Here is a 27,976-nt window from a genome sequence, read left to right as displayed (position 1 = left end):
ATACAGTCTCCAGTGCAAAATATAACTGAACTCTGCAGCCTGTCCTAACAAATCTGTATTTCATGGAATAAGTCCATGGACGGTCTGATGTGGTTCTTTAAGGAGATTCTGCCTAAGGTTAGGAAGACCCACCCCAAAGCTAGTCCACAATGAGGTCAGATGCATAACCTTCAGGCATTCAAGGGATATGCAATAATCCTAAAACTATTAACTAATTTGTGAGTGGAAGAATAACGCAATATTTGAAATTACCAATACAGTATGCAACGAGTAAAATTATTTCACACATTTATTACCCATTAAGCACTATACAGGTATTTAGATTATATAGCTAAATCAAGTATTTTCAGAAACAGGTAGGGAAACTTTTAGAACTTCATTTGACTTTAAAAAAAAAAAGTTTTTTCAAAATATCTTCAACACAATCACGTGGTAAGTTTGAGATGAGGACGAGGATGTTAGCCATTTAGGGAAGACCTTACGTATCTACCACCTTTATGACACAGCCGTTTAGTTTTTCAAGGAGTGGTGCTACATTAGCAACTTCATTCACTCTATCTCTGCTGGCGGTGCCTCTAGAAAAAAGGGGTTCACCTTTGCCCAGAAAATCACTGATTATTGGGAAAACTTATTTCTTAACTCCTCAGGACCCAAACTCTCAGTGGTAGTTTAGAGTTTCCCAACTCCAGGCTTCTCATCTGATTTCAGAGCACTGGTTCTCGTGCAGGAGCGACTGACCACTGTCACACTACTGCCACCACCGGGGACATCTGGCAATGTCTGGAGACATTTTTGGTTTTCACAATTAACTCTGTGGGCATGGAGGTGCTACTGGCATCTAGAGGGCAGAGGCCAGGGATGCTGCTAAACATCCAACGATACACAAGACAGACAAGTAACCTAGATCTATGATGTTACTTGAACCCACCCTAAAATGACTATTTACCAGGTCTTCTTTTTTCAGAAACAACTACACCAAGATATTTCTGGCAAGGGCCTGATTAAATGAATCTACCATATCATTCTTATATTTACCTGAAAGGAATATAGGATGTATCTCCAAACATTAATATTCTATATGCTTCTTCCGGTGTTCTCCCCAAATATATAACCTACATTTGAAAAGAGAAGAAAAAGGCAATTTACTTCTAAATGAAGATATAGTGCTGTCATTGTGAAGGTTTGTACAATTTCTAGCCAGTCAACTGAGCCTGGTTCTCCAGCCTTCCAAAGGATGCTCTGAGTCCCCAGCATCCCGTCAGTGAATTCCTTTTTGTTTCAATCTGTTGTCACTGGTCTGGTTTCTGTTGCTTGCAAAAGGAGTGCTGATCAACAACTTTTCACAACAACGGTTTTGTGGTAACAAGTATAGCATTTTAAAGAGATTTTCTACATAAGAATGTTAGACGGAGCACATGCTGCAACCTCATCTCCTTCAACCACTGAAATGACGGTAAAGAAGTCTGGGGGGACGGGGTTGGGGGACGGGTCGAGAGGGACAGAGCAGAACAAAGATTTTGATTAACTCTATCCATTTAGATTTAACTACTTATAATACTGTACAGGTCCCCCATAAAACTGCATTTACTTCCTATTCTCATTTGCTTCTTTTATCTTCAGAACTATGTATGCTTCAATTTTCAGCTGGAAGAATACTTCAAGTAGATTCTTCAGCATTTCAGGTCCATAGTTGGTATTCCTTGCATTTCCAAAAGTTTGTTTTCTGCCCTGACACTTAGTGACTATGTATACGATTTTTGGTCTGCAGTCCTTTCTCTCCACAGTTTATAGATGTTGTTCCACTGTCTTTTCATTTCTAGTGTTGCAGAAGCATTTTACTAGTCTCATTCTCTCCTCCTCCTCCTTCTCTCAAGTAACCTGTTCATTCTATCTGAAGGCACAAGTCTTTGTCCAACTCAGAATCCTTCTACAGGGCAGGGCATTTCAACTCACACATGCAGGGGTTGGGGAGAGGCCACAAGCATCAGATTTGGCAAATATCACCAAAATCAATTCTAAAGCCTACTTTGGGCTAATACACTTTAAATTATGACTAACAAAAAGAAATCACTAAAAAAGTTAGTCACAAACTTTTTGTCTCCATTACTTAATATTATATATATTAATTATTTCCTCAACCAAATTGTGAGCATTCTGAAGTGAAGACCCATGTCCTCTATTTCATTGTAACTCCTGGTTCATACATTATATGTGGACTCTGATTCAATGCTAATTCACTGACTTTAAATCTTATGCCAGCCCTGGTGGTCTAGTGGTTAAGATTCAGCACTCCCACCGCTGCAGCCCGGTTCATTTCCCAGTCAGGGAACCATACCACCCATCTGTTGGTTATCACACTGTGGTGGCCATGTGTTTCTGTGATGCTGAAAGCTACGCCACCCAGATTTCAAACACCAGCAGGGTCACCCATGGTAGACAGGCTTCAGCAGAGCTTCCAGACTAAGACGGAGTAGGAAGAAAGATCTAGCTACCCACTTCTGAAAAAACTGGCCATGAAAACCCTATGAATAGCAGCGAAGCATGGCCTGATGTAGTACAAGAAGGTGAGAGGATAGTGCAAAAAGACTAGGCAAGGTTCCACTCTGTTGTACACAGGGTCGCTAGAAGTCGGAATCAATTCAACAGCCCTAACAACAAAAATCTACTTATAATAGTAAGGAAAATTTTAAATAATTAATAAAAAGTTGATGTAAATATTAAAATATCATTGAATTAAGAGAAATTATAAAAATGAAAGATCCAGCAAGGATCTCTGAAACTTAGAAGGACATATCCTAAAACTAGTCAAAGCAGTTGACTCAGCTTCCAGAGGACATTTTTTCAATTTTCTGTTTTAAGACTTATAAATGGAAATTTATGAAAATTTTTCCCACTGTCTAGCCTGTTTCTCAATACGATTTCATCCCATTTACTCCAAAAAGAATACAAAACTATAATTAAATATACAGAATCTTTTTCTAACATTTATTTATCTATACCAGCATACAAACCCACAAAAGGTAAAACAAAGAATAATCAATTCCAAGATTAAAGGAAAGCTTTGTTACCTAGGATCAAACAAATTTTCAAGTACAATATTACTGACTCATAGAACACTGTAATTTGTCACGAATTAACCAAAAAAGGTCATCCATTGTCTCACTCAACACATTATATTTGTCTATACATTCTTACTCTACACTTATATGCATTAAGCACGAAAAATTAAAAATTTTTCAAATCCAGCCCCCTTTTTTCCCCCCAAATGTCTTCATTCTCTTCTAGTCTCCAACATGCTCTTTCCCTTCTAAGACTTACTAGATAGCATCATAAAGTCTTGTCTTTTCTCCATTCTATTTTAGGATTTCCTAGCAGACCCTGCCCCAATATCCCTAAAACCAAAAAGACAAAACCAAATCAAAACTCCCCTTGAGGCCAAAGAGCGTGAAAAAGGGTGTGATTCATTTGTGTATATGTACATAATTTAAATTAATTAATTAAATGAACCCCAGAGACCTCTTTTAGATTCTCCCTAAACTTTCTCTCAAATTATATAAATTTTTCCTTAAGCACCTAAAGATAATTCCTTCTACTCAAGATTGCAGTTCTTTGGTTTTTTAATTACTAAAATTGCAATGGTATTATTTCCTTCTGACTTTCGAAACAAAAATAGTCTCTAATACATGAAATAATTGTGGGTTAGCCTTGGAACACAAGTTCAATTCAAAGAACACAAGAATAGTGTAACATTTTTTCTTATGGAGGAACAAAACCTAAATTCCTAGTGATGAACTTTTAAAAAATGTAATTTTTAAATCCAGTTGGGAAATGCTTGTACATAAATAGATACTATTAGGTAATGAGACAAGTTGAAGGAAATTTATAGGTTTAGAATAAGTCTATTTACTTAATGCTACGGTCTGAACATTTGTATCCCACCCAAAACTCACATATGGAAATACTAACCCCCAAATGGTGATGGCAGTATCAGATGAAGCCTTCGGGAGGTGGTTAGCTGTAAGGGTGGAGCTCTCATGAATGGGATTAGTGTCTTGTAAAAGAGGGTCCAGAGAGATCTCTAGCCCCTTCCACCATGTGACAGCCCTCACCAGACCTCTCCATCACCCGGCTCTCAGACTTTCAGCCTCCAGAACTGTGAGAAATGAATTTCTGCTGTTTATAAGCCTCCTAGTCTCTGGTATTTTGTTACAGCAGCCCAAAAGGACCAAGACACACAACTATCAAAGAGATACTTGCTAACAATCTATAATTTTCAATTTTATACCCATTCATCTTCCCCAGTCAAAACACCTTCCCAAATGAAATTATTCTAATCTGTTACTTACAAAGAATCCTATAAATGGCTCCCATACTAGCAGAAATTCTAAATTAGTAAACTCTAAATCAGTACAATTTTATGATCCATCACTGTGTTCCTGGCAGTTTGGAAGCTTAGGTGCTTCTCAAATTCTTTCCTGAGAAGCTATGTATATAGAATGGCCACTCTAATTCCACACTGCCATCTAAAAATAGGAAACAACAAATGATGAACAAGAGAGATATTAAACAGCTGTGGTAGCTGGCTTCCAAGACAGCCCCACTAATGCTCATCTCTTGATATTTCCACCCTCTTGTGGTCCCCTCCCATGACGAATAGGGCACCCTTGTGTAAACAACAGGATATGGCAGTCATGGCAGAGTGTGACTTCTGAGGCTAGCTCATTAAAGACTTGGCTTCCTCCTGGCTTTCTCTTGGACTCCTCACTCCAAGTGAATCAAGCTGTCATTTTGTGAGGGCCCTCAGGGACCCAGGTGGTACGGAACTGAGGCCTCTTGCCAACTACCAGCACTAACTTGCCAGGCATGTGAATGGGCCATCTCAGCCCCAGGAAAGTCTTCAGATGACTGCAGCCCACGTGGAGCCAAAAGCAGAGCCCCCCAGTTAGCCACTCCTGATACCTTCCACAGAAACCCTTTGAGGGAATATTAACTGTTGTTTGAAGTCACTAAGTGTTGGGGTAATTGTAAGGCAGCAAGAGATAATACAGTAGCACAATAAACAGTGAGTAAGGAAATGATCATTTCAGAAGTTTGTTAAAAGTGAATAAATAAAAAACCAGGTGATAAGTGCAGAGACGTAAAGGTAAGGAGGCCCCAGGGCTTAGGAAACATGAGTAAAGAGAGCCTGTCCTCATCTCTCCCCAGGGTAAGGAGTCTCTGTGAAGTAGCGAACAGCAAATCTCGCAGGAAGAAGGAAATACTGGGGCAGAAAACACTTGAGAAGTCAGTAGTGCTTTTCAATGTCACAGTACAAAGTTCTTTTTACTAACAACACTGCAGCCATTTCTAGGGCTTCCAGTACCCCATTTTTTAAATTACCATCTGCCTGCCCTAGCCCCTGTGAAATCTCTGACCTTGGATTACTGATCTATGTTTCAAAATCTAGGAGCAGCTAGCTGAGCAACGGATGAATTAGTGGACTGAAACAAAAAGATCAGAGATCATCTACAGTTTGAATCCCAACAATCCTGGTCTCAAATAATAAAACCCAATTATTTAGACACGTGCTTCTTATTTCTATTGTTATACAGAACATTTTGAAACTTAATCTATGTATTCAGCCTTTGGTACAGTTCAAAAACCCAAAACATTACACAAGTCATCATATCTAAGAGTTAAGAATAAGAAGGTATTTCAATCCCACAACAAATGTGGCAGCCTGATAAACAAGTAAACTATTTTCAAATATTCTTCATGCAGAAATGTCACAATGTTTCCAGTATTTAACTATTTTCACATCAGCTAGATGACACAGTCTTTCCTATGCCAAGAACTTGACTGATTTTTTTTTTTAAAAAGTCTCTCCCTTCAGACCAACATTGAATGTTCAAGAATCAATGCCAGTTGGAAGTATGCGTAAAAATCCAACTGCTGAATAAAAAAGGTGAGCAGAACAAAAACTATACATAATAAACAATTTTATATGATAAAGTAAGTAAATAAGATAAAATCATTTTCACAGCTCCTGTACAAATACTAATTAAAAAAAATCCTAAATCACTTTTTAAAAAGTCAGATGGCCATGTATTTCAGTGGTTTTAACTTGTCATATTACTTTTATTTATCTATATAGTAGAGGTTGATAAGTGGAAGTCCAGAGTGGCAAGCTCCTCTCTACCAAGGCAGATAGTGGACAGAGGTGAACGAACTGGCCCTGGGTATACGTGCACACAGACATATGATATGTGAAGGGGAGAGACATTTTTTTAAGACAAAGCAAAAGTCTTGATTTTTTTAAATGAAATCTCCTAATTTTTAAACACTGGCAAAAACAAACAAACTACTATTTATAAATACTTCGTGAGTTACATAAAGCTGTCAAGGCTACAACTTTCCAACCTGTGGTGTTGAATGCTCATCCAACATCACACTGCTTGTTATTGATGGAAGAGGGCCTACTGCTAAGGCCTCATTTATGGACAAGAAACCAACTAGCTAAAGCAAGTACTGAAATAAGGATGGGATCCAAAATTCCAGAGAGGTTAACAGACCTGCGATCAAAGATCATAAATGGCCAGAGGGCCATTTCTCTTTACTCTTTCCTAAAGTTAATACCAACGAGCAAGTATCACAGGCAGCTGAAATATCAGTCAGGTCACTAGGGTGAAAGGGAGGTAAAGCTGGGGTGAATTCGCCAGCAGCCTCTCCCTCAGGGCTTTTCCCAGGGCAGGGCCAAGTCCAGCTGGGGGCCTGTGACATCCCCTTTCTGTAGCACCCACACACCTCCTGCTACCTGGCACCTGGCTGCTATTTCCAGCTGCCCAGTGCTGTCCACCCTGCCTTTCACAGACACCCAGGAAGGGTGTGTGCCCAGGGAGGAGTGTTTACAAAGACTTTGGCTACCTTACTTGGTTTTGTCCTCTGGTCTCTGTTGCACGTCTAGACTGTGTTTGCTGAACTGAAATCTTACCAACTGCTTCCAGGTCCTCTCCCCTCTGTTCCCCTTGTCTTAATTTCTCATCTGATCTCTTCACCCTGTAGCCAGTTTAATCCAGCATTCTCTGGGTCCAAATAATTAAATCAGTTTTTTAAAAAGTGTACCACAGGTTCAGAAGATCATCATTAAATAACAAATTAAGTCCCTGAGCTCTTATCATAACCACTGAAGCAATCTCAAATTCAATGCAATTTAGGATTCTACTCACAGATGCTGAATTAATATATCCCTAGAATCATACCTTCCAATATAAATGTTATCTATTATATGTTATATATTAATATAACATATATAAATGTTATCTATTAAATGTTATATTGGAAGGTATCATACGTTTCAATATAAATGTTCAGAAGGTAAGCCATTCTCAGGCTATAAAAATTGCTTAAAAATAAAAAATAAGGGATAAATTTTGAAGAGATATCATTTAGCTCTACCAAAGTAATCTATTAAGCATTAGAGGAACACAAATTTGCAAGCTATATACCAACAGTTGGCTTGTATCATTTATTTTACATCAGAATGCTTTAACCACAGAAAAATGTTAGAAAGGACGTTTAATTTCCCAGGCTAGCCTTCAAAAGTACATTTAACCTTAGGAAGAGCTGAATACTGTACCTCTGCAAGAAAATACAAATGCTGGGGCAGCAAGATATAACCCAAGTTGATAAACCAGTAAGACAGAACGGTAATTTTCTTGTTTTTCAATATAAAAGCAGATTTAAGGAGTAATAATGAAAGACAGAAGCAGGAAAATTAAAGAGAATGACATTTAGTGACTGCTTAATTTATTCCACATACTCTACCTAAATGGAAATTAAAAGCTCAGTCTGAACTGAAAACTAAACTTCATCCACTACACAATGGCCTCTTCCAAATAACGCTTCTGCAACTAGAAATGAATGCTTGCACCTACTAGTGTAATATACACCGCCTCCACTATAAAATACACACATAAAAAATTAAAAGGAAAAAAGACAGTGATAATTATTTCTAAAATCAATTATTATGTATCGTAACTATGCTTAAAAAAACCTCTGATTACTACAATATTAATCAATTTAACAGTGAAGGTCATTGATATGCTTCATTCTTTAAAAATCTCGATTTAAAAGCTCAGTTGTAAGTTCAGCTATTTCAATTCCTGATTTTAATGGGTGCAGTAACTAAAAACGATATTTTACCATGATATGCAAGTGCAACTGCAGGAATGATTACACTCATTTTTTAATCCCATCTAGCAATGATGTACATTTGGGTAGTAAATTTCCAACTTCCCAAATGCTAATCAGATGTTGTTAAAAACTAATGGAAAGGGCTGCAAATTTTAAAAATGTTTAGCAAATGAGTTCAAAACCCACTGAAACTTTGTTTAGACGATTTTAAAGCAGGTTATAAAATTTTGTTTTGTAGCTATGAATATATCACTTTATTTTGAAAAATGGTAATTAAAGGGAAATGACTACTCATTCTACTACCTTTTCGGTAGGAAATTTAGTTGCAGGGTAACCAAAGAGCCCCAAGTGGATGAGGGGAAGTTCAACTCCCATAAAAGCCAGCCAGCTAATAAATGAAGGATGAATGAGGGGCTGGCCCCGCGGCTGAGTGGTTAAGTTCGCGGGCTCCGCTGCAGGCGGCCCAGTGTTTCATTGGTTCGAATCCTGGGCGCGGACATGGCGCTGCTCATTAAACCACACTGAGGCAGCCTCCCACATGCCACAACTAGAAGGACCCACAATGAAGAATATACAACTATGTACTGGGGGGGCTTTGGGGAGAAAAAATAAAATAAAATGTTTAAAAAAACAAAAAAATGAAGGATAAATGAAATAATTAGAAAACTGATAAGCCAAAACTCTAATAAAATGATTGACTCAGGCAAGTACTATCAATTGTTGTTTAAAACACTAGATGAACGGTTGATGGGGAAATGAATATACAAGTAGTTCCAAAAATAACCCTGCACAGAATACTGTAAGTCATAAGGAGAAAACCACGCACTGAAGGGAGTCAATGGTTAGCACCTAACCCAGTGGTCATTTTTAGCATCATTAATGGTAATTTAGATATTCCATGTATTCTGATGTGATGCAACATACACCACTAATGCACAAGCCTTTAGATATAACTTCCAGCTCACAAGAAATACAGAGAATGGAGACACAAGTTAAAAGATACCACAAGGAAGAAACCAGAGAAATTCAAAAAGTGGAACAAGATAGTAGGTCTGGCCTCTTCTAAATCAGGGTTAGCAAAAAGGGATCACGTGTGAGAGAGACTAAGGGCACAACCACCACATGCAATATACGGTCCTGGACTAGACACTGGTTTGGATGTTTTGGATCAATTGGAGAAATATGAATATAATCTGGTACAAAGATGATAAAGCCTGTACCAAAATGGAAGGAAAGATCACTGACTGAAAAACGCAGGTGATAAGCTGTCCTGGTGAACCTAAAACCTACAGTGTATGTCTGTGTGTAAATAAACACACATACATATGCACAGGTCCTGCTTCTATAAATAGAAGAGCATATTTTTTTTTGAAAAAGGAAAATTTTTTAAATTTCTCAAGGGTGTAAATATAGGTTTTATAAGTGACACCATTTTTTACAACAAAACAAAGTTTCTAATTTTTACTTTTGAAATGTTCTCTTAATCATAAATTTGTTTTGAAAAGTACTTACTTTTCCACTTAAAATTTTCACCTTTACTTGAAATGACAGGTTAAGTACCACCACTGCAAAACCTGGCTAGGTAACAGTCGCTAACTTACCACAGAACAAGGCAGCAAACTTATCATTTCCTAAAATGATATGGTTTACTTTTTTGTGAAAGAAAAACTTGCAGTTATCTTTTATGTTCTTCAACTCTTCCACAGTGAGTGGTACAACAGATTTTCAGCCTCACCCGTATTTGTTAGCAAAAATTCCACCATTTCAGATATTTGGTAATCCATTTCCTAGAGCAATATAGAGCAATACTTGGAAATACACTGAAGACAAATCAATAGTCAACCCACGCATGGCGCCTGACCATATGACAAAAGGATAAAACGAGTACAGGCATGTCAATCCTACTTTAAGTATTTGAGCATTTTAAATATTTGTAAAGCCTAACCTTTTCTTTAAGATAAAAAAACAAATGGAAGTATTAACACTTTATTCTCACGCCCCCTCCACACTCCCTATTAGGTCCTTTTGTGTACACAAGGATGAATGGAGCATGATTCCTTTCAGAGACCTAGAGTTTAAAAGAACAGAAATAGATAAAGTCAGTCCATTTGGAATACTTCCTTTGTAAGAATTCTTCCTCCAGATTTCTCGTTTTTATCTTAACATTACGAGAGTACCCTCCAAGCCTTACTATCTCCAAAATTCCTCAGCAACTCCAGAAAAGGTTATCAAGCCTGGAGATCAATTTTTAGGGAATTCTCCTCACTCATCTCTACAAATCTTTAATCAGAGAATTCAACAGACTACAACCAGAGCAAAACTTCACTTACTTTGATGTATAATCTTTTGAGGCATCCATATTCTATCTTGATACTCCTTTGCTACTACTAATAAACTTCCTTTTCTTAGAAGGTTTTTCTCTTTTTTCCTCACCTAGTGTCATCACCACTCCAAGCTCCTACTTTAGCCAGCCAGTCATGGCTGAAAAGACTTTTGCTACAGCCAAGAGCTGTAACCATCCTGCCAAGCTGGCTTCTAACTGAGCAGAGGAATGAACTCAAGTGAGCGTCCAAAACTGCTTACCTGGCACTTTCCTAACCAATCAAATCAGCGATAACCTGGGAGCATAAAATCCTGGAAGGAGCTCTAAATCTAAAATATGCCAACTGTACAAAAATAAACTTTTGCATGCCAAAATACAATCATAAAGTCAAAAGGCCACACCAAACTGGGAACAAATATGCCAACACATTATCAATAAATTGCCAGGGACTTATTGCTTTTGCACTAGCAGTAAAAAAAACAGCAACAAAAGCAAGAGCCTTTAAATCTCTGTTTAAAAGAGAGATTTCTTATTTATAAAATTATCAAAGTGTTTTGTTTCAAGACAACCTTCGGTTCCCACGACGCCCTCAGCCACCCTCTGAGGGTTTCTTCACACTTCCTGAAGTCACCACGTCTGGCTCCTCAAGATCCCACCATCTTGGGAATCTATCATCTAACCAGAGACACACACACAACTGACCCAAAAGTACCCATGAGGAGCTTTGTGTGTTCTACTCAGCAGCACGCTCTCCTAAATGGAACTGCTTCAGTCCCCAGACTTTCTCCTCAGCAGTGTAAAGACTTCTGCTGGCCCACCAAGGGCCATTTCTCAGGGTTCCCTTTAATACTTTATGAGCCTCAAGAACTGTGGCTGTGTCCTTTTTTCTATAAAGCTGTCACGATTTACTCTAATCCATGGTGTTCCTCTCCACAGTGACTGGCCAAGTAGTGGGACCAAATGCCCCGGTTACACAGGCTCTTCTTTTTTCCTAAAGATTTTTGCCATTAAGCATAATAAACAATAGGAGAGATGGAGACAAACAAACAAAAACATCACATCTGAGTAAGCTTAAAACATCAAATTTTAATAGGCATAATCAATAACCTGTGTTTCATACACTCAGAGATGATATTAAACTTAAAGTTACCTCAGAAACATTTCTCTCAACTACTGTTGTGAGCACAGGTAGGAAAACGAAACCAAAAAAGGCCTTAATCACTGTTGTCAATGACAAACACAGAAAAGGAAATTCTTAGATTTTGAGGTGCAATTTCAACTAGTGCAACCAACTTTTGGTCTAATCATTGTAAATTCTAGATTATCAAACTATATACCAGAAAGTAATTTTAAAAAGGAAGAAAGCATGACAGAAGCAAATGGCAAGTTAGGGGAAGAAAGAACTTATCTAAAGAAGTCCCAAGACAATCCTTTTTTAATCCAGGAGTGTAACTATTACACTTATGGTGGGCAGGAGTAGTAGAAACATCCAATTACTCTCCCTCTCCATTGACTGGAGCAGCTAGCTTCCACACCACTGAAAAGAGGAAGGACACTACTCTGGAGAGCTCTTAGCTTACTCAGGAAAAACTGTTGCTAAGATGCTCCTGCAGATGAATGCAGGAGGCGCTGGATAAAATTTGGCTCTAAAAAAACAAAGATCTTCCATGATATTTACAAATAAATGAAATTCATAATTCTTGTTTAAGTCCTGGCTATTTCAAAGCACACTTTCCATGACCCAAATAGACACTCAGTGTCATATGTGATCCACATAGCATGTTACTATTTTCCTACAATACTAACAGGCCATGTCCTCCTGCTAGATGTTTTGATGAGAATGGAGATGACCTTAGAATCACACATTAGTTGGGAAAAAATTGCCTGTACTCAAATGAAAAAGCACTCTTACCTCATGTGATGCCCTTTGATGTTTTTCTAAAAAAAAATTCAATTATTGGTCCTGACTCCACTTTCACAACTTCATGAAATGGATCATGAGTTAATAAAAACGCACCTTTGAGGGCATTATTTTCTAACCTTAAGTGCCATAATGCATAAAAAGGTTTTCACTAAGACGTGGTTAATTTTTTAAAAACAGACTTTTGAAGAAGAGTTTTAGTTCAGAACAGCAAAACTGAGTAGAAGGTACAGAGATCTCCTATATATCCTCCCTCCCACCACGTACGCAAAGCCATCCCCACTTGGTCAATTCTTTAAAAGCAAAACATGCTCTTTTTGGAAAGAAAGTAATTTCAAAATTCCAACTGCAAATTTAAAGTATCACTGTCGTATGTATTTTCACCAACACATTAGGAAAAGGTAGTTAAATACTTACCATATAACATCCAACAAGGAAAGCAGCATTTGCTTGTTTTCTCTCATCAGAGCCAGTAAAATGAATAATTTTTTTCCTTATCATTGTAATGGACTGCATAAAGATAAACAGCTGTTAGTATTTTCTTTTTAATTTGAAGCTTTCTAAAATTTTATGTTGTGATGGACATTAATTCCAAATCTCACAATGCATAAGCATTCATAACAGCGAGATCTTTAAACTCTGATACCAAAAAACACCATGGACCTTCCCAAAAAAGACTTATCCTTGGATTAGAATGAACGTACAAAAAAAGAGGAGGAAGGAGATACGAACAGATACCTGCTTCAAGTATAGACTGCCTCTGAAAGAACACAAGAGGCTGGAAAGGGGGGACCTCTTCTTTCCTTTATTCTACTGTTTGATTTTTTAAAAAAATCTATTGGGGGCCGGCACATGGCCGAGTGGTTGAGTTCACACACACTGCTGCAGCGGCTCAGAGTTTTACTAGGTCGAATCCCGGGCGCGGACATGGCACCGCTGGTCAGGCCATGCTGAACTGGCGTCCCACATGCCACTAGAAGGACCCACAACTAAAAATATACAACTATGTACCAGGGGGCTTTGGGGAGAAAAAGGAAACATAAAAAAAACTTTTAAAAAATCTATTCCCCAAACCTTTAAATTAAAAGGGTATATAAAAACAGGCAAAAATAATCCGTTCTGTTACAAATCAGGATAGTGAATGGGGGGGGGTGGGGGTGGGGTGAGGCTGGTGTGGGGCTGCTAACGCTCTGTTCTGGATCTAACGATCAAGATGATTAGCCCACTATATTCAGTTTGTGAAAATGCATTGAGCTGTACACTCAACATCTGTATGGACATTATACCTCAATAAAAAGGTAAAAATCAAAAGGGTATGGAATTTAAAAATCAAAGGGACACAAGATCAGTTAGCACTTCCTCACCTGTGCTTCATTAACGCGAGGCGAAATGGATCTGGGCAAGGGTTAAGAACAAGCGGCGTTCAGGTCAATAAGCACGTGTTCCTTGCCTTCTGTGACTCAATTATGAATGTGTACCTATTTTCCTTTAGTTGCTTACATGGAGTAAGAGATCCAAGTTGACTTTTCAAAAAAGAAAACAAAATCCAACCAGCCACAGGGCAACACAAGCACAAGACACTCAATTCAAACTCCCAACACACTTTTAGCACTACTCATTGAGTAGCAGTAATGTTTCAATCAAACTAGATAGTCAACACTATGCAAGTTGTTCTAGTAAATGATAAAAAGTTTTAAAAAAATTAAAAAGGCACAATACATTCCTGGTTGACCCAAAGGATAAAAGTTCATAGATGGTTGAGTATGGGGGAAAAAATAATCTTTCAAAATTAAAGCAAAGGAACACAAGTCGGGGGAGAGGGAATTATTTTTAGCTTCCTAGCCCTGTATAAACAAAGGACCTGCCACTGGCAACCGGAAAAAAGAGTACAGGGAGTCGGGGTGGGTGATAAACATACAAGGCTATAAATGCTTATATTCTTATTCAAGAGAGAAATAAAATCCAGACAGAAGAGTCACCATCTCTACACAACTCCGTAATGAATACACACATAATGCAAAAAGAAACAGCGATGCTACAGCTTCCATTTTACACATTAGTAACTCATCTGACAGGTGCTTCTAACATTTACGATGTGGGGTTTTAGGTTCAATGCTCAAAGAAAAAAAATCTGCCTTACCCCTAAGCTTTCAATATAATTTAACTTTTAATTGAAAATAAACTCTATTTCTTCTGTGTAGTAGTCTGGTAAGTAATCAATTGACTAAAGGTGTTTTTAGAAAGTACCTGTCCCCAAATCCAGTATTTTCTCCTGGAGAATTTACAGTGACTAATTTGGAACTTCCACCTGCACATAAACACTTCTTACTGTGTATGATGAATAATTCAAAGTTTTTTTACAAAAACGAATGGGGTCTAAGTTCAAACTAACAGAAACACACTTTTGTAACTCAGTGATACAGGCTCAAAGTATGCCGCTTGCCCTTGCCTGCCCTGCTCCTCAAGCATCGTGTAAAGGCTCAAGGCGAAGAATCACAAGTAGATGATCACGGCAGATTCAAGGCAGAACGAGAGAAAGTAAGACGAGCGAGTTGTCCTTCATTAGTTTGCCAGCACTCCGTATCGAAGGCAGAGCAATGACCAAAGCAAGGGAAGGTTCTCTCGTCAGGTGTCAGTTCCATTAGGTCCAACAGTAAGAAGTTCACCAACTTCTACTTTGGCTTTCCAAGCAATTGAGCATTACCAATCCAAACCACAACCCAAAGACCCAAACTTAAACCATTCAATCAAAACTCTGGAAAACAAAAAGGCACACTAATGACTTTATAACAAAAACCATGTGTTATGTCCCAAACACCACTGCACTGAAAAACAGGACATTTCCTTTTCAAACACAGATATGTTTTCCTTACTTTTCTCTTCCCAAGATCAAGCTAACAATGATTACTTAAGTCAAATCTTAAATGAAAAAGACTTTACCTTTAATTTCTTATTTATCTTGCAACAATATCTGTAAACCATTGCCAGATTGAGTGGTCCAAAATCTGCGTAGAAGCTTTAAAAATGAAAAACAAAAAAGTACATGTATATTCTAGATGCTCTGAAAATAAATGCCTTTTTGGAGCTAAAAGATTAAATTAAGATAAGAAAGAATACACCAAACTGTTGTCAGTCATACAATTTAAAGGTACTGCCTTACTAGTAAAAGAAGTATTTTGGTAAACAATGCCTATTAAAAAAATAGGACAAGCGCTACAGCACCTGAATCTAACATCAAATAACTTATGAAAACACCTCTGAATCAAAAAGATGCTTTTCCACACATATTTTTCCACTGGCAAAAATACAAGATCTTACTTAGTACACTAGTTTGTATTCCATTGTACTGTAAACTATTAGAATTTCAAATACAAACTGTTAAATTTAGGAAGGTTCTTTCATTTCGATTTTCTCCCTAAGGATCTATTTTATTACCAAGAAGCTAAAAAAAAAAATCCTGCAATTATCAATCAACAGATTCCTAATTTTCCAAGGCTATCCTATTTATAAACATACCTTTAGATTCTTCAAAATAAAAAAAGTTACTAGTAATTGTTTAAAAAGCAATACTTACTTCTCATATTCAAGTTCATTATCTATGCTGAAATAATGTACATTTGATGAACTCTTTGGTCTGCTGTAGAGAATGGCAAAACAAAGGCGATCTGAAATGGAAAAATTGCAATGTTCCTTCCTTAAGGTTATTAAAAAACATTTCCTATATCATGATGCAACTCTTCTCGGATAAAGTCAACTTTTTATTTTTTTTTCATTCATGTTTCAGAAGGTAAGGCTGCCACTGGGTAATTTCAAAATATTCTGGCTATTTTGGGGGGTAACAATAAGCAAGCAATTGTTTTTAAAGGAGAAATTGCCTCTAACCTTAAAGTTTCAATAGTGGTAAGTGACTTTTCACATAAAGACATGGCTTGACTTCCAGAGGAAGCTCTTATCACAAAACTTTAGGTTTGTGGACTAAGACACTTCAGCAAATGGCAGCATGCATTTGATGGCTAGCCGTCAACCTAGATGACTTTCACTATGTTCCACTATGTTTTCAAGACATCCTAAAAAAACATTTCAATAAGAAAATGTATTTTTTAAAAAAATAGGAGAGAAAGAACGCTATCGAAATTGCTTCAAAATTAACACATACGGCTACAGAACACAAACAGCAAAACAAACCATATGTTTATCCAACTGTTCTTAGGGATCACTACTTGTTTTAATTTGGAGTAACTACTTTTGTAGTGATTTTTAGACTAATGACAAGGAAAGCAATGAGAGGCTTCCGCATGCCCAGTGTGAGATGAACTTGCGCTGCATGTACGCAGTTAGGCTGCCCTGAGGTTTGGCAAGAATGGGAAAGGGCAGCAACGCTCAGAGGCTCCACCCTTCCTCCCCCGCCCCGCCCCGCCCCGCCCCGTTGCCTAAAACCCTCGGTGAAGCAGTCATCCGCAGTACATAGTAGGAGCAGTAACACCAGCGGTGCCGGTGGGACACTTACACTGAAATTGCGGCAAAATCAAGTACAGCCTTTAAAACAGTAAGAAAGAAAGGACGCCAGCTGGCATCCTTTCCCCAAACGATAATTTGAACAATTTTTGTCTGCAATTCAACTTACGCAATTGCTTTACTTCCTTGTAAACTCCTCAACCAGAAATGTTTGTGGTCTCGCAACCACAAACACCCCAGTGACGACCCAGCTTACTCCCTGCCAACCGCAAGCGACCCTTGACCCCCAGGCTCAGGGCCCAGGGTTTTGCTCCCGCAGGTCCGGAGCTCCGCTCCCCTACCGGCCAGGGGGTGGGCACCCGAGGGTCCCCGCCGCGCACGTCCGTGCGGACGCGTCCCAGCCTCCCCGCGGGGCCCGTGGTCCTGGAGGCCCCCCGCGCCCGGGAGACGGCGCCGCAGCCCCCACTCACCTCGGATCACCTCGGCCACCACGGGGGGCCCCGCGCCCTCCCGGCTCATGACTCCGCGGCATCCGGAGGGCGGGCTGCGCTGGGGACAGCCCGCCGAGAGGCGGCGCCGCCCACACCCCGCGGCTCGCGGCGGAGTTTAAAGGGCGAGCCCACGCGGGCGGCGCCGCCCCGGAGCTCAGGACGCCCCGACGGCCCCGCCCCGGCGGCGGCGGGGAGCGCACCCCACCCGCCCGCCCGCCCGCGCCGCGGCCAGAGGCACGCGCGCCTCGGAACAGCCCGGCCGCCGCGCCGGAAGGGCTCCCCGACCGACGGGCGGCGAGGAGCTGCCGGGTGCCGCCCCCGGGGCGCCGCGCGGGCGGGCGGAGCAGCCCGTCGGCCGAGGCGCGGCCCGGCCCCCGCTGGGTGCGGAGCGGGGAGCGCGGCGGGCGCCTGCGGCACGGCCCCGGCTCAGGGGTCAGAGGTGAGCCTGGCCCCGAGGCGGCGGAGGCTGCAGAGGCCCGAGGCTGCCCCTCAGATCCGGGAGGGCGGGGTACCGCCGTCCCGCCCCAGGGCGACACCCCTGCCGGTGCCTTCTCGGCCGGCGCGCCTAGCGCGGTCTTCGGCGGAGCCCTCAAGATCAGCACGGCCCCCGTTTTCTCCCACGTAATGGTGCTGCGATTGTGACCGCGCTCACGCCCTCCGGTATTTTTCCAAGTTTCCTACAGAAAAGCGTCATTTGGATAATCCCTGAAAACCTGCCCAAGGCTCCCCGTGAACGGAGCAGCACCGCGGCAGCGCCCGCCCGGAGGCCGCCCCGGAAGCGGAGGCCGCGCACGCCCCGGCGAGGAGGCCCTTCTGCGGCCGAGCCGAGGCCGAGCCGACCGCGCCGGGGACGCACGTCTTTGAAAGGTCTTCCCGGCCACAGACAACAGAGCCAGGAGAGAAACTGAAAGTATTTTAAATTCACCGCAAGAAGACGCCCAGCTCCAACTTTGTTATTGCAAAATAACAAAAATGCAAATTAAACTACAAGGTGCAGTTTTTCCCCCAGACCGGCAGAAACCGCAGGGCCGAGCCGAGGCCCGGCTGTGTCCGCCCCGTGGCCTGGCTGTGTCCCGGTTGGGTCCACACTGTGGCCCGGCTCTGGCCGTGCCGTGTCCGCGCTGTGGCCCGGCTGTGTCCGCCCCGTGGCCTGGCTGTGTCCCGGTTGGGTCCACACTGTGGCCCGGCTCTGGCCGTGCCGTGTCCGCGCTGTGGCCCGGCTGTGTCCGCACTGTGGCCTGGCTGTGGCCCGGCTGTGTCCGCTTGGTGGCCCGGTTGTGTCTGCACTGTGGCCCGGCTGTGGCCGGGCTGTGTCCGCACTGTGGCCGGGCTGTGTCTGCCCCGTGGCCTGGCTGTGGCCCGGCTGTGGCCGTGCTGTGTCCGCACTGTGGCCCGGCTGTGTCCGCCCCGTGGCCTGGCTGTGGCCGGGCGCACCCTGCCAGCTCAGGAGGCCTCCCCCGGCGCACGCGGAGCAACGGGCAGCGCCTCCAAGGCTGAAATCGAACCCTGCATCTGCATGTGCCGTGTCTAAGGCACAGACACACGTGTATACGGCTGCGTGTGAAATGCAGCGCAGCAAATCTGCGGAAGCATTCACAAGAAACTGGTGGTAGCGCACGCCATTTCAAGGGGAACTGGGTGTGTGGAAGTACGGAAGGGTAAGAGATTTACGCCTTTTCCTCACTTTCAAATTTTGTACCATATATTACCTATTCAAAATTATGACACTTTTGAAAAGTAAACTTACAGGCTAATAACATTTTTCGAAAGCCAACGCTTCAAGATATGAAGTGTACAGTAGGCACAGTATAAGGCAACCTGGAAAATGTCCTTTGCACACATTTAAACAATGTAAGTGGTTAATAACCTCTTTTGGTTTCTACTATCGCTTGCAATCCAATTTCTTTTAACAAACCCAAATAAAACTGGAATCAGCTAGATGGAAGTGGGAAGAGGTTTCCCCTCCAAGTCCAAACCTGGAATTCAATTCCCTAGGGCATACCGCATGTATTACGTGGGGCTGAGGAGATCACTGATTTTTGAGGTCCAATTATCTCTGCACAATATACTCTCCGTATTTTATTGTTACAGTAATAGTGCAATAGACTTCTTACAGAAGCCAAAGTGCTGGCATGAGAGCTATTTATTAGAAATCTGGAGCTAGATATAGGGCTCTTTACAACATCTTGCTTAAAGGTTCATAATTAAACTTATAATCCTATTGTAAACCCATGTATCCTCCCTCTAATGTGTTTGTTGTCAAAAACAGAAAATTGAAGGATTGAGAGGATAAACCTTCTCACCTATATATCTGTCACATAATGTCACCCCTCCTGCTTCTTTGACTAATATGATACAGTAGAAGGAAATGAAATCTCATGATTTTAAATGTTGACAAAAACATTCAAAATCCATCCTTCAACCAAATTTGTCTGCAAATTTGGGTTTTAGGCCTCAAAATTGCTACTTTTTCCTTTAATAAATATTTGTTAGATGAAAACGTTTTCCTGCATAACAACTAGATATTTGGGGGATAATCATAAAACAGAGAGGGGTATGTTCTAAAACCAATTGAGAAATATATGTAGGAGTCAAGTGGCAATGATAATACAGTAGCTACTTTTTAATAGAAAAGATTAGGAGTATTAATCTCATTACGAGGTAGATACTCCTACTACTATCAACATTTTCCAGGAAAGGAAACCTAACCTTAAAGAGGCAAAAGTGACTAAGCTGAGCAGTCACAAAGCCTGTTGTAAAGTAGCAGAATTAGGATTTGAACACAGGCAAATTTGATTGAAGCCTGAGATCTTTAAGTCCCTGCCTTAGAGACTTGCCTTAATATAAAGCAAGAGTAATTAAAACATTATGATTTTAGCACAGCAATATACAAATATGGACTCAGGCATGTATGAAATCTCAGTGTATGAAAAAACTGATTATTTCAAATCAGGAACAAAGAAGGCCTTAATAAGGGACAAAAGTCTACATGTATGAAAAGAAAATGAGGTTCCAATCTCACATACTATGTAAAACAAATACTAGATAACATAATTTTTTAAAAGCCGTCAGATAACTATAAAAATTACAGTGAATAATTTTACAATTTAACATGGAGGGTGATTTTTAAGCATGACACAAAACTCAAGCCATAAAGGGAAAAACAAACTTTGGGGAAAATATATAATAGAGAGTTAATCATCTCAACAGATAAAAAGTATCCACGCAGCTATAGAACAACCAATAGAAAATAAAATCTATAAAGGCTATGAATAGTCAATTAAGAAAAGGAGTGGGCCTAATGGCCAAGTGGTTAAGTTCGCGCACTTTGCTTCAGCGGCCCAGGGTTTCCCCGGTTCAGATCCTGGGCTTGGACATGGCACGGCTCATCAAGCCGTGCTGAGGCGGCATCCCACATGCCACAACTAGAAGGACTCACAACTAAAAATAAACAACTATGTACCAGGGGGCTTTGGGGAGAAAAAGGAAAAATAAAATCCTAAAAAAAAAAAAAAGGAAAAGAAATACAACTGGCCAATAGCATGTGAAAATAAAATTAATCTTACCAGTGGGTCAAATACAAAAGTCCATCATCATGGAGTAGATTATAGAGGAAAGAAACATAATTATCTCATTAAATACAGAAAAAGGAGTCATTAAAATCAAATCATTCCCAATTCTCTGTACAATGAGGCGGCTAAAAGAGAACTTCCTAAACCTGATAAAGATTATTTCCCAACTACCGCTTGCAAATATCATACTTCATGCTTTAACTTTATAAAAAAATTTCTACTATCAGTTACTTCTGTTTAACAATGTAATAACTGAAGTGCTAGCGGAAGCCAAAATAAGAAAAAGTCATGAGAGAGAAGAATTGGAAAGGAAGAAACAAAACTGTCCTTATTTGTACACAATGATTGTCTACCTACAAAACACAAGAGAATCTGGAGACAAACTATTAGAATAAATAAACTAATAAACTTTTGCAAAGTTTCTGGATATAGAGGATTAACACAAAAACCAAGAGTTTTCTATATACTTGTAATAACCCACTTATGAAATATAATAGGAAAAAAAGATGTGTATATCCTCTATGGATATATGGAAAGAGAAAGCAGATTTATAAATAGGAAGACTCAATATCAAAAGATGGTAATTTTCCTCCAACTAAATACAATCCTTATCAAAATCTCAAGGGAGCTTTTTGTGGAATCTGACAAATTGATCCTAAAATCAATCTAGAAGATCACAGGGCCAAGAAGAACTGAGACCGTTTTGAAAACAAACAGGAAGGGGCCTTTGCCCTACCAAATCTTAAAACTTAGAATAATTTAGACAGTGTAGTATTGGCACAGATATAACAGACAAAAGGTAAAGACAAGCCCAGACAAAGACCATATACGAGAGAAGTGGCATTACACATCAATGGGAAAAGTAAGAATACTCAAGATGGTGTGGGGACAATTGGTTGTCCTTAGTGTCAGGGGTGAGAAGAGGAAGTTTGATCTTTATCTCACATCACACACCACCAACCCCCCAAAGATGAAAAAATCTCAGGTGGATTTAAAAGCCTAGATACGAGAAGAAAAGCTTTACAAGTTTTAGATTATAGAAAAATAACTTATGGGGGCCGGCCCTAGCAGCGCTCATCAGGCCATGCTGAGGCAGCATCCCACATGGCAGAGCCAGAAGGACCTACAACTAGAATATACAACTATGTACTGGGGGCTTTGGGGAGAAAGAAAATTAAAAAAAACAAATAAGATGGGCAACAGATGTTAGCTCAGGTGCCAATCTTTAAAAATAAAAGAACTTATAACAGTGGAACAGGGATGGATTTTTTTTTAAACAATACATAAAAGGTCCAAACAATAAAGCAAAATACTGAGAAATTTGATTACATGAAGATTTAATGCTTCTGTTCAACACAAGACCCCATAAACAAAATTTTAAAAGATAACTTACAGATTACAAGATAGGTACAATGCATAAACACAACAAAGGATTAATATTCAAAATTTACAAAAAATTATAAATCAGAGAGAAAAAAGCTAACACCCAACAAATAAAGAGGCAGAGGATGGGAGTAAGAAATTCACAGAAGAATAAAACTAATTGTCTTTCCTTGCTCCTTTTTTTTTTCTGCTTTTCTCCCCAAAGCCCCCCAGTACACAGTTGTATATTCTAGTTGTGAGTCCCTTTATTTGTGGCATGTGGGACACCGCCTCAGTGTGCCCTGATGAGCAGTGCCATGTCCACGCCCAGGATCTGGACAGGCAAAACCCCAGGCTGCGGAAGTGAAGCCCGCGATCTTAACTACTCAGCCACGGGGCAGCCCCATCCTTGCTCCTCTTTTCAGACCTACCTACAGTGAGTATGGTTTTGGTCTGCTCTATGCCCTATGATAAACTGAGTTTACTAGAATAAACTATTGTAACAAATACCCCTGAAATCTCAGTGGTTTAATTGACAACAGAGGCTTTCCTGCTGGTGCTACACGTCCATCACAGACTGGGTGGAGGAGGTCTTCCACAGAGCCACCCAAGGATCTAGGATGATGGGGCTCCACTAGTTTGCAGATACACCATCTGGAATTTATCCTTGTGGTTGTCCGATGTGCCAGTGACTGCTTGCATAAGTAGTTCCAGTTGGCTACAGATGTAAATGCACAGATATAAACCAAGCCCCATAATTTTATCAATAATAAAGCTTACATTTTAATCTTTATCTGTTTAACTCCTATGTTTCTCAATCAATTGGTCTAGAACTAAGGTGGGGAAAAGAGTAATCTTATCTGAAGATGTCCCAGTCATCCTCCCCCAATATCATGTTAGTCTCCATACTCACCTATATTTCTGTAATATTTTATAAATGAATTTTTTAAAAGGGAGCCACTAGAAGAAATGTAATAGTTTTCATTACTTCCAAATCATCTGAGCAAGAGAGAAAACAAGCTAAGAAAATGTGATAAAGGCACCAAACAGCAAGAAGAAACATGGCAAACAGAAAACCAAGTAAGTGGTGGGAGTTAGTCCAAATATAGCAGTAATAATAAAATATGCAAAATATTTAAATTCACCTATTAAAAGATTTTCAAATTGCATTAAAAAATTCAAGCTGTATATTGCTTAATACACACAACCAAAACAAAACCATATAGAAAAAATTTAAGTGAAAGGATAGAACATGGTATGCTGCACAGCTGCTAGGAAAAAGAGAGTGGGGAGAGCAGTATCAGTATCAGATGAAACAGAATTCACAGCAAAAAGCAATAAAAAGACAAAGATGCTTCATGAGTAAAGATATAATCCACCAAGAGAACACAACAATCACACATCTTATGACAACAGATTTAAATCTATAAAGCAAAAACTAATGAAAATAGGAAAAATTAATAAATCCATAATTACAGAAGACTAACACATGTCCAAAAAATAAAATAAGGAATTAGAAGCTTGATCTAGTAAATATAGAGAACTGTTTTCAACAGAGAACACAAACTTTTCAAAGAACAGGATATTCACCAAAGTCGTCATCTATTAGGTCACAAGGAAATCAAAACAAATTCTGGAAAGCAGGACCATACATGCAGAACATACAAGGACCACAATACAATAAAACTTGAAATTTATTGATGAAAAGATAGTAACACAATAAAATCTATCAACCTGCAAATGTTTAGACCCTATTTCTAAATAACCTGCAATAAAGAGACATTAAAGGAGAATTCAACACAAATTACTTTAAAATTAACAGCAAGAAGAATTCAAAGTGGCCAGCCCCATGGCCTAGTGGTTAAGTTTGGTGCACTCCACTTTGGCAGCCTAGGTTCAGTTCCTGGGTACAGACCTACACCACGCATCAGCAGCCATGCTGTGGTGGCAAGCCACATGCAATGTGGAGGAAAATTGACACAGATGTTAGCTCAGGGCAAGTCTTCTTCAGCAAAAAAAGAAGAAGAAGAATTCATATTAAAATCTGTGGGAGATGTGTTAAACAACAATCTAAAGAAAATGATCTGCCTCAAAATTGTCTCCTGTCACACTACTCACACACACATAAAAAATTCTACCTGGATTAAAAACCTGAATACAATGGTGCCGGTTCCCTACATTCCAGGCCAAGGTAGGATTGCACATCCTGACTTCTTAAATGAGCAGAAGTGAAATATATCACTTTCACGACAGCCTACTTAACTGATGGTGCAAAACCCTGCAGAACTTTCTCTCCCTCCGTCCAGTAGCATTCAAGATTGTAGGCACAATACAACCATTTTAGGAAACTGGCAGTATATACGAAAAATGAACATCACACATCTTTGTTGTTAGTGCTGTGGAGTCAGATTGAGATTCCTGGTGACCCTGTGTACAGCAGAGTGGAACCGTGCCTAGTCTTTCTTGTGCCATCCTCTCACCTTCCAGTGCTATATGAGACAATGCTCCACTGCTATTCATAAGGTTTGTGGCCAGTTTTTGCAGAAATGAGTGGCCAGGTCCTTCTTTCTTCTCTGTCTTAGTCTGGAAGCTCTCCTGAAACCTGTCCACCATGGGGGACCCTGCTGGTGTTTGAAATACCAGTGGCTTAGCTTTCAGCATCACAGTAACATGCAGCCACCGCAGTAGGACAACCAACAGAGAGGTGGTGTGGTTACATAACCAGGAAAGGAACCTGGCCGCAGCAGTGAGAACACCAAATCTTAACCACTAGACCACCAGGGCAGAATATCACACATCTTATGACTTAGTAATTGCACTTCTAGGTATATATACAACAGAAATGCAAAGACATGTTCACCAAGAAAGGTACAAAAAATGGTTCATGGAATCATTGTTTGTAATAGCCAAAGACTGAAAACAAACCAAATGTCCAGAAACAGTAGATTGAAACACTGGTATTTTCTTACTATGGAATATTATATGACAATAAGAATGAGTGAATGAACTGTGACCATGCACAACATTATGGATGATCCTCACAGACATATTGTTTAGTGAAAGAAGCCAGACACAAAAGAGTACATACAGTATAATTCCATTTATATAGATTTCAAAGGCCAGACAAATTTATAGCAATAAAAATTAGGATGGTGTTTATCCTGGGAAAGGGTAGTGACTAGGAAGGGCACAAGGAGGTGGTTTCTGAGGTGTGGTGATGTTCTCTTTCTCAGTGTACGTGCTAGGTACTTACCCATGATGTACACAAGCTGTCTACTGAGTTGTTCACTTTGTGCACATTTCTGTGTATGTAAACATTACTATTACATATATTATAGATATATGTATATATTATAAAATAAATAAGACTTCAGCTATGTTATGTTATACTCAATAAAAAGTTATATACGTAGTAGCTGTGCTCTACCAGCCTGGGTCACGAGAGTAAGATTTATAACAGTTCTTACCTAACCAATGATGGGTGTGTGTCATAAACAAAAAAAACCTTTGCTTGTTAGATTCCAGTAAGATTTTGGGGTTGTCATCACAACATAACCTAGACTATCCTAACTGATGCCTATCTTTGGATGTTTAAGAAAAGTCCGAAACTGAGACACAAAATGCAAAAGCGATAAAGGGAAAGGATTTGATAAGCTTACAAAAGACACCATAAAAATATTTTTAGAAATGGGGTGAGGGGAGAGTGGAATACAGGAGCCAAGCAGAAACAACTCCCAAAAGCCAAAGCTGGAATAATTTGAGGAACAAAATAAAAACATAATATTGGATTACAACCCAAAGTATAAAATAAATATGCATGAATCCATGCTGATATAAATAAACGATTGAATAAACAAATGAAGAAGAGACAAATCTTCCTTACAGAAGAATTCCAAATAATAATATGTAGATACTTCCCTCCAAGAAGTAGAGCTTAACCTCTCCCCTCTTTGAGTGTGGGGTGGACTTAATGACTTGCTTCTAAAGAAAACAGTATTGAAAGGGGAAAATAGTAACTTTACAGAGGAAGAAACCTGGCCAACACTCCTTTAACCAAGTGACCACAATTAACCACTGACGTCACATGGATTTCATGTACCAGCTGATACAAAGTGATGAGGGCACTTTTTCCTCTGCAGTATTTTATTCCAAAAATCGAGTCTAGTCATTAGAAAATATCAGACAGACAAAATTTGATGGACATTATACAAAATACCTGACCAGTACTTCTCAAAACTGTGAATGTCATGAAAAACAAGGAAAGACTGAGGAACTGTCACAGACCTTAGGTGACTAAAGAGATGACAACTAAATGCAATGTGGTACCCTAGACTGAAGCCTGGAATAGAAAAAGGACATTAATGGGAACTGTGAATAAAGTCTGGAGTATACTTAATAGTGACATTCCAGTATTGGTTTCTTAATGCACCATGGTAATGCAAGACGATGCCATGGACTGAATTGTGTCCCTCCAAAATTCATATGTTGATGCTGTAACCCTTAATGTGACTGTATTTGAAGATACAGTGCCTTTAAGGAGGTAATTATGGTTAAATGAGGTCATAAGGATGGGGCCCTAATCCAATGGACTATTGTCCTTATAAGAAGAGGAAGAGACACCAGAGATCTCACTCCCTTCTCCAAAGGAAAGGCCATGTGAGGACACAGCAAGCCAGGAAGGGAGGCTACACCAGAAACCAACCCTCCTGGCACCCTGATCTTGGACTTCCACCCTCCAGAACTGTGAGAAAATAAACTCCTCTTGTTTAAGCCACCGAGTCTGTCCACTGTATTGTGACAGCCCAAGCAAGCCAATACAAATGAAAACATTTGAGGAAACTGAAACTGGGTGAAGAGTATGCAGGAACTCTTTGTGGTATCTTTGTAATGTTTCTGTAAATCTACAAGTTATTAAAAAAAGAAAAAGCAACTGACTGGGAGAAAATACTAATATAACAAAGAATTTGGCCATGTGACAAAAAGCAAAATTAGAGTTCTAGACATTAGTTTCCTTTGTCACTGAATGTTATGTAATTCTCCATTAATTGCTCTTATCTGAGACTTTCAACATATTTAGTAACTAAATGTATCAGGAGGTAGAGTGCACTCTGCAGATAAATTCTTCGCTTACTTGTTTTACATAATGGGACTGGGGTATTGTTAACAAACTTTCAAACTGCGTGGACAAGGCTGAAATATATACAATTTGGTCTGAGCTATACTGTAGTGCCAGTCAGTTGACCTGAGGGCAGTTCATCTAATCAGAAACTCATACTCCAGAGACAGACAGCTATTATTAAAGCAGGAGAGTCACATTCCAGAGGTGATACAGTAACTTTTCTGTAATCCATACACATGAAGAACTTATAATTAAAATACTAAATGCCAAAAATGTTTTTTATTGGTAAAATTAGTAGCTTGTTATTCAGAATAATGGTTATTAGAAATAAGCTCTCATTGGTGGAACTAATGGCTGGCCATATATGTAGACTGTCTAAAATATTTTACAGACAGATTGCAAAAATCTAATGAGGCTTGGCAGAGTGACCTCAGCGTCATGGCAGAGTGAGCAACCATATTCCAACAAAACATATCCTAATAGCACAGGAATCCTCGGAGACCCACAGCGGCTAAATGACAGAGGGCAGAGAGGCTGGAGTCCCCCTCGGAGGAGCTGGAA

At 39.9% G+C, this 27,976-nt stretch overlaps 1 protein-coding gene across 45 annotated transcripts in view; it reads right to left on the bottom strand.

Moving 5' to 3' along the window:
- The window catches only part of CDC14B (cell division cycle 14B), a 92,600-nt gene that overhangs the window by 39,795 nt on the left and 24,829 nt on the right, over window positions 1-27,976 (bottom strand). For 26 of the 45 annotated variants that reach the window (XR_011531385.1, XR_011531386.1, XR_011531387.1 and 23 more), the window contains 4 exons: window positions 15,991-16,081; window positions 15,357-15,432; window positions 12,834-12,926; window positions 1,036-1,112 (listed from right to left, as the gene is read on the bottom strand). Coding sequence is in view for 37 of the 45 variants with exons in the window: in XM_070589881.1 (XP_070445982.1) it covers window positions 1,036-1,112; window positions 12,834-12,926; window positions 15,357-15,432; window positions 15,991-16,081 (337 nt within the window). In the remaining 8 variants the exon portion in view is untranslated. Of the gene's footprint in view, window positions 1-1,035; window positions 1,113-12,833; window positions 12,927-15,356; window positions 15,433-15,990; window positions 16,082-17,341; window positions 17,566-27,976 lie in introns of those variants that run through there. The other 19 variants (XR_011531391.1, XR_011531393.1, XR_011531392.1 and 16 more) reach the window with 10 other exon arrangements.

This window comes from Equus przewalskii, chromosome 22 (assembly GCF_037783145.1).
Source record: "Equus przewalskii isolate Varuska chromosome 22, EquPr2, whole genome shotgun sequence".
Classification (NCBI taxonomy): Eukaryota; Metazoa; Chordata; class Mammalia; order Perissodactyla; family Equidae; genus Equus; species Equus przewalskii.
The sequence above is the reverse complement of the archived record's forward strand: the minus strand, read 5'-3'. Positions and strand labels throughout refer to the sequence as shown.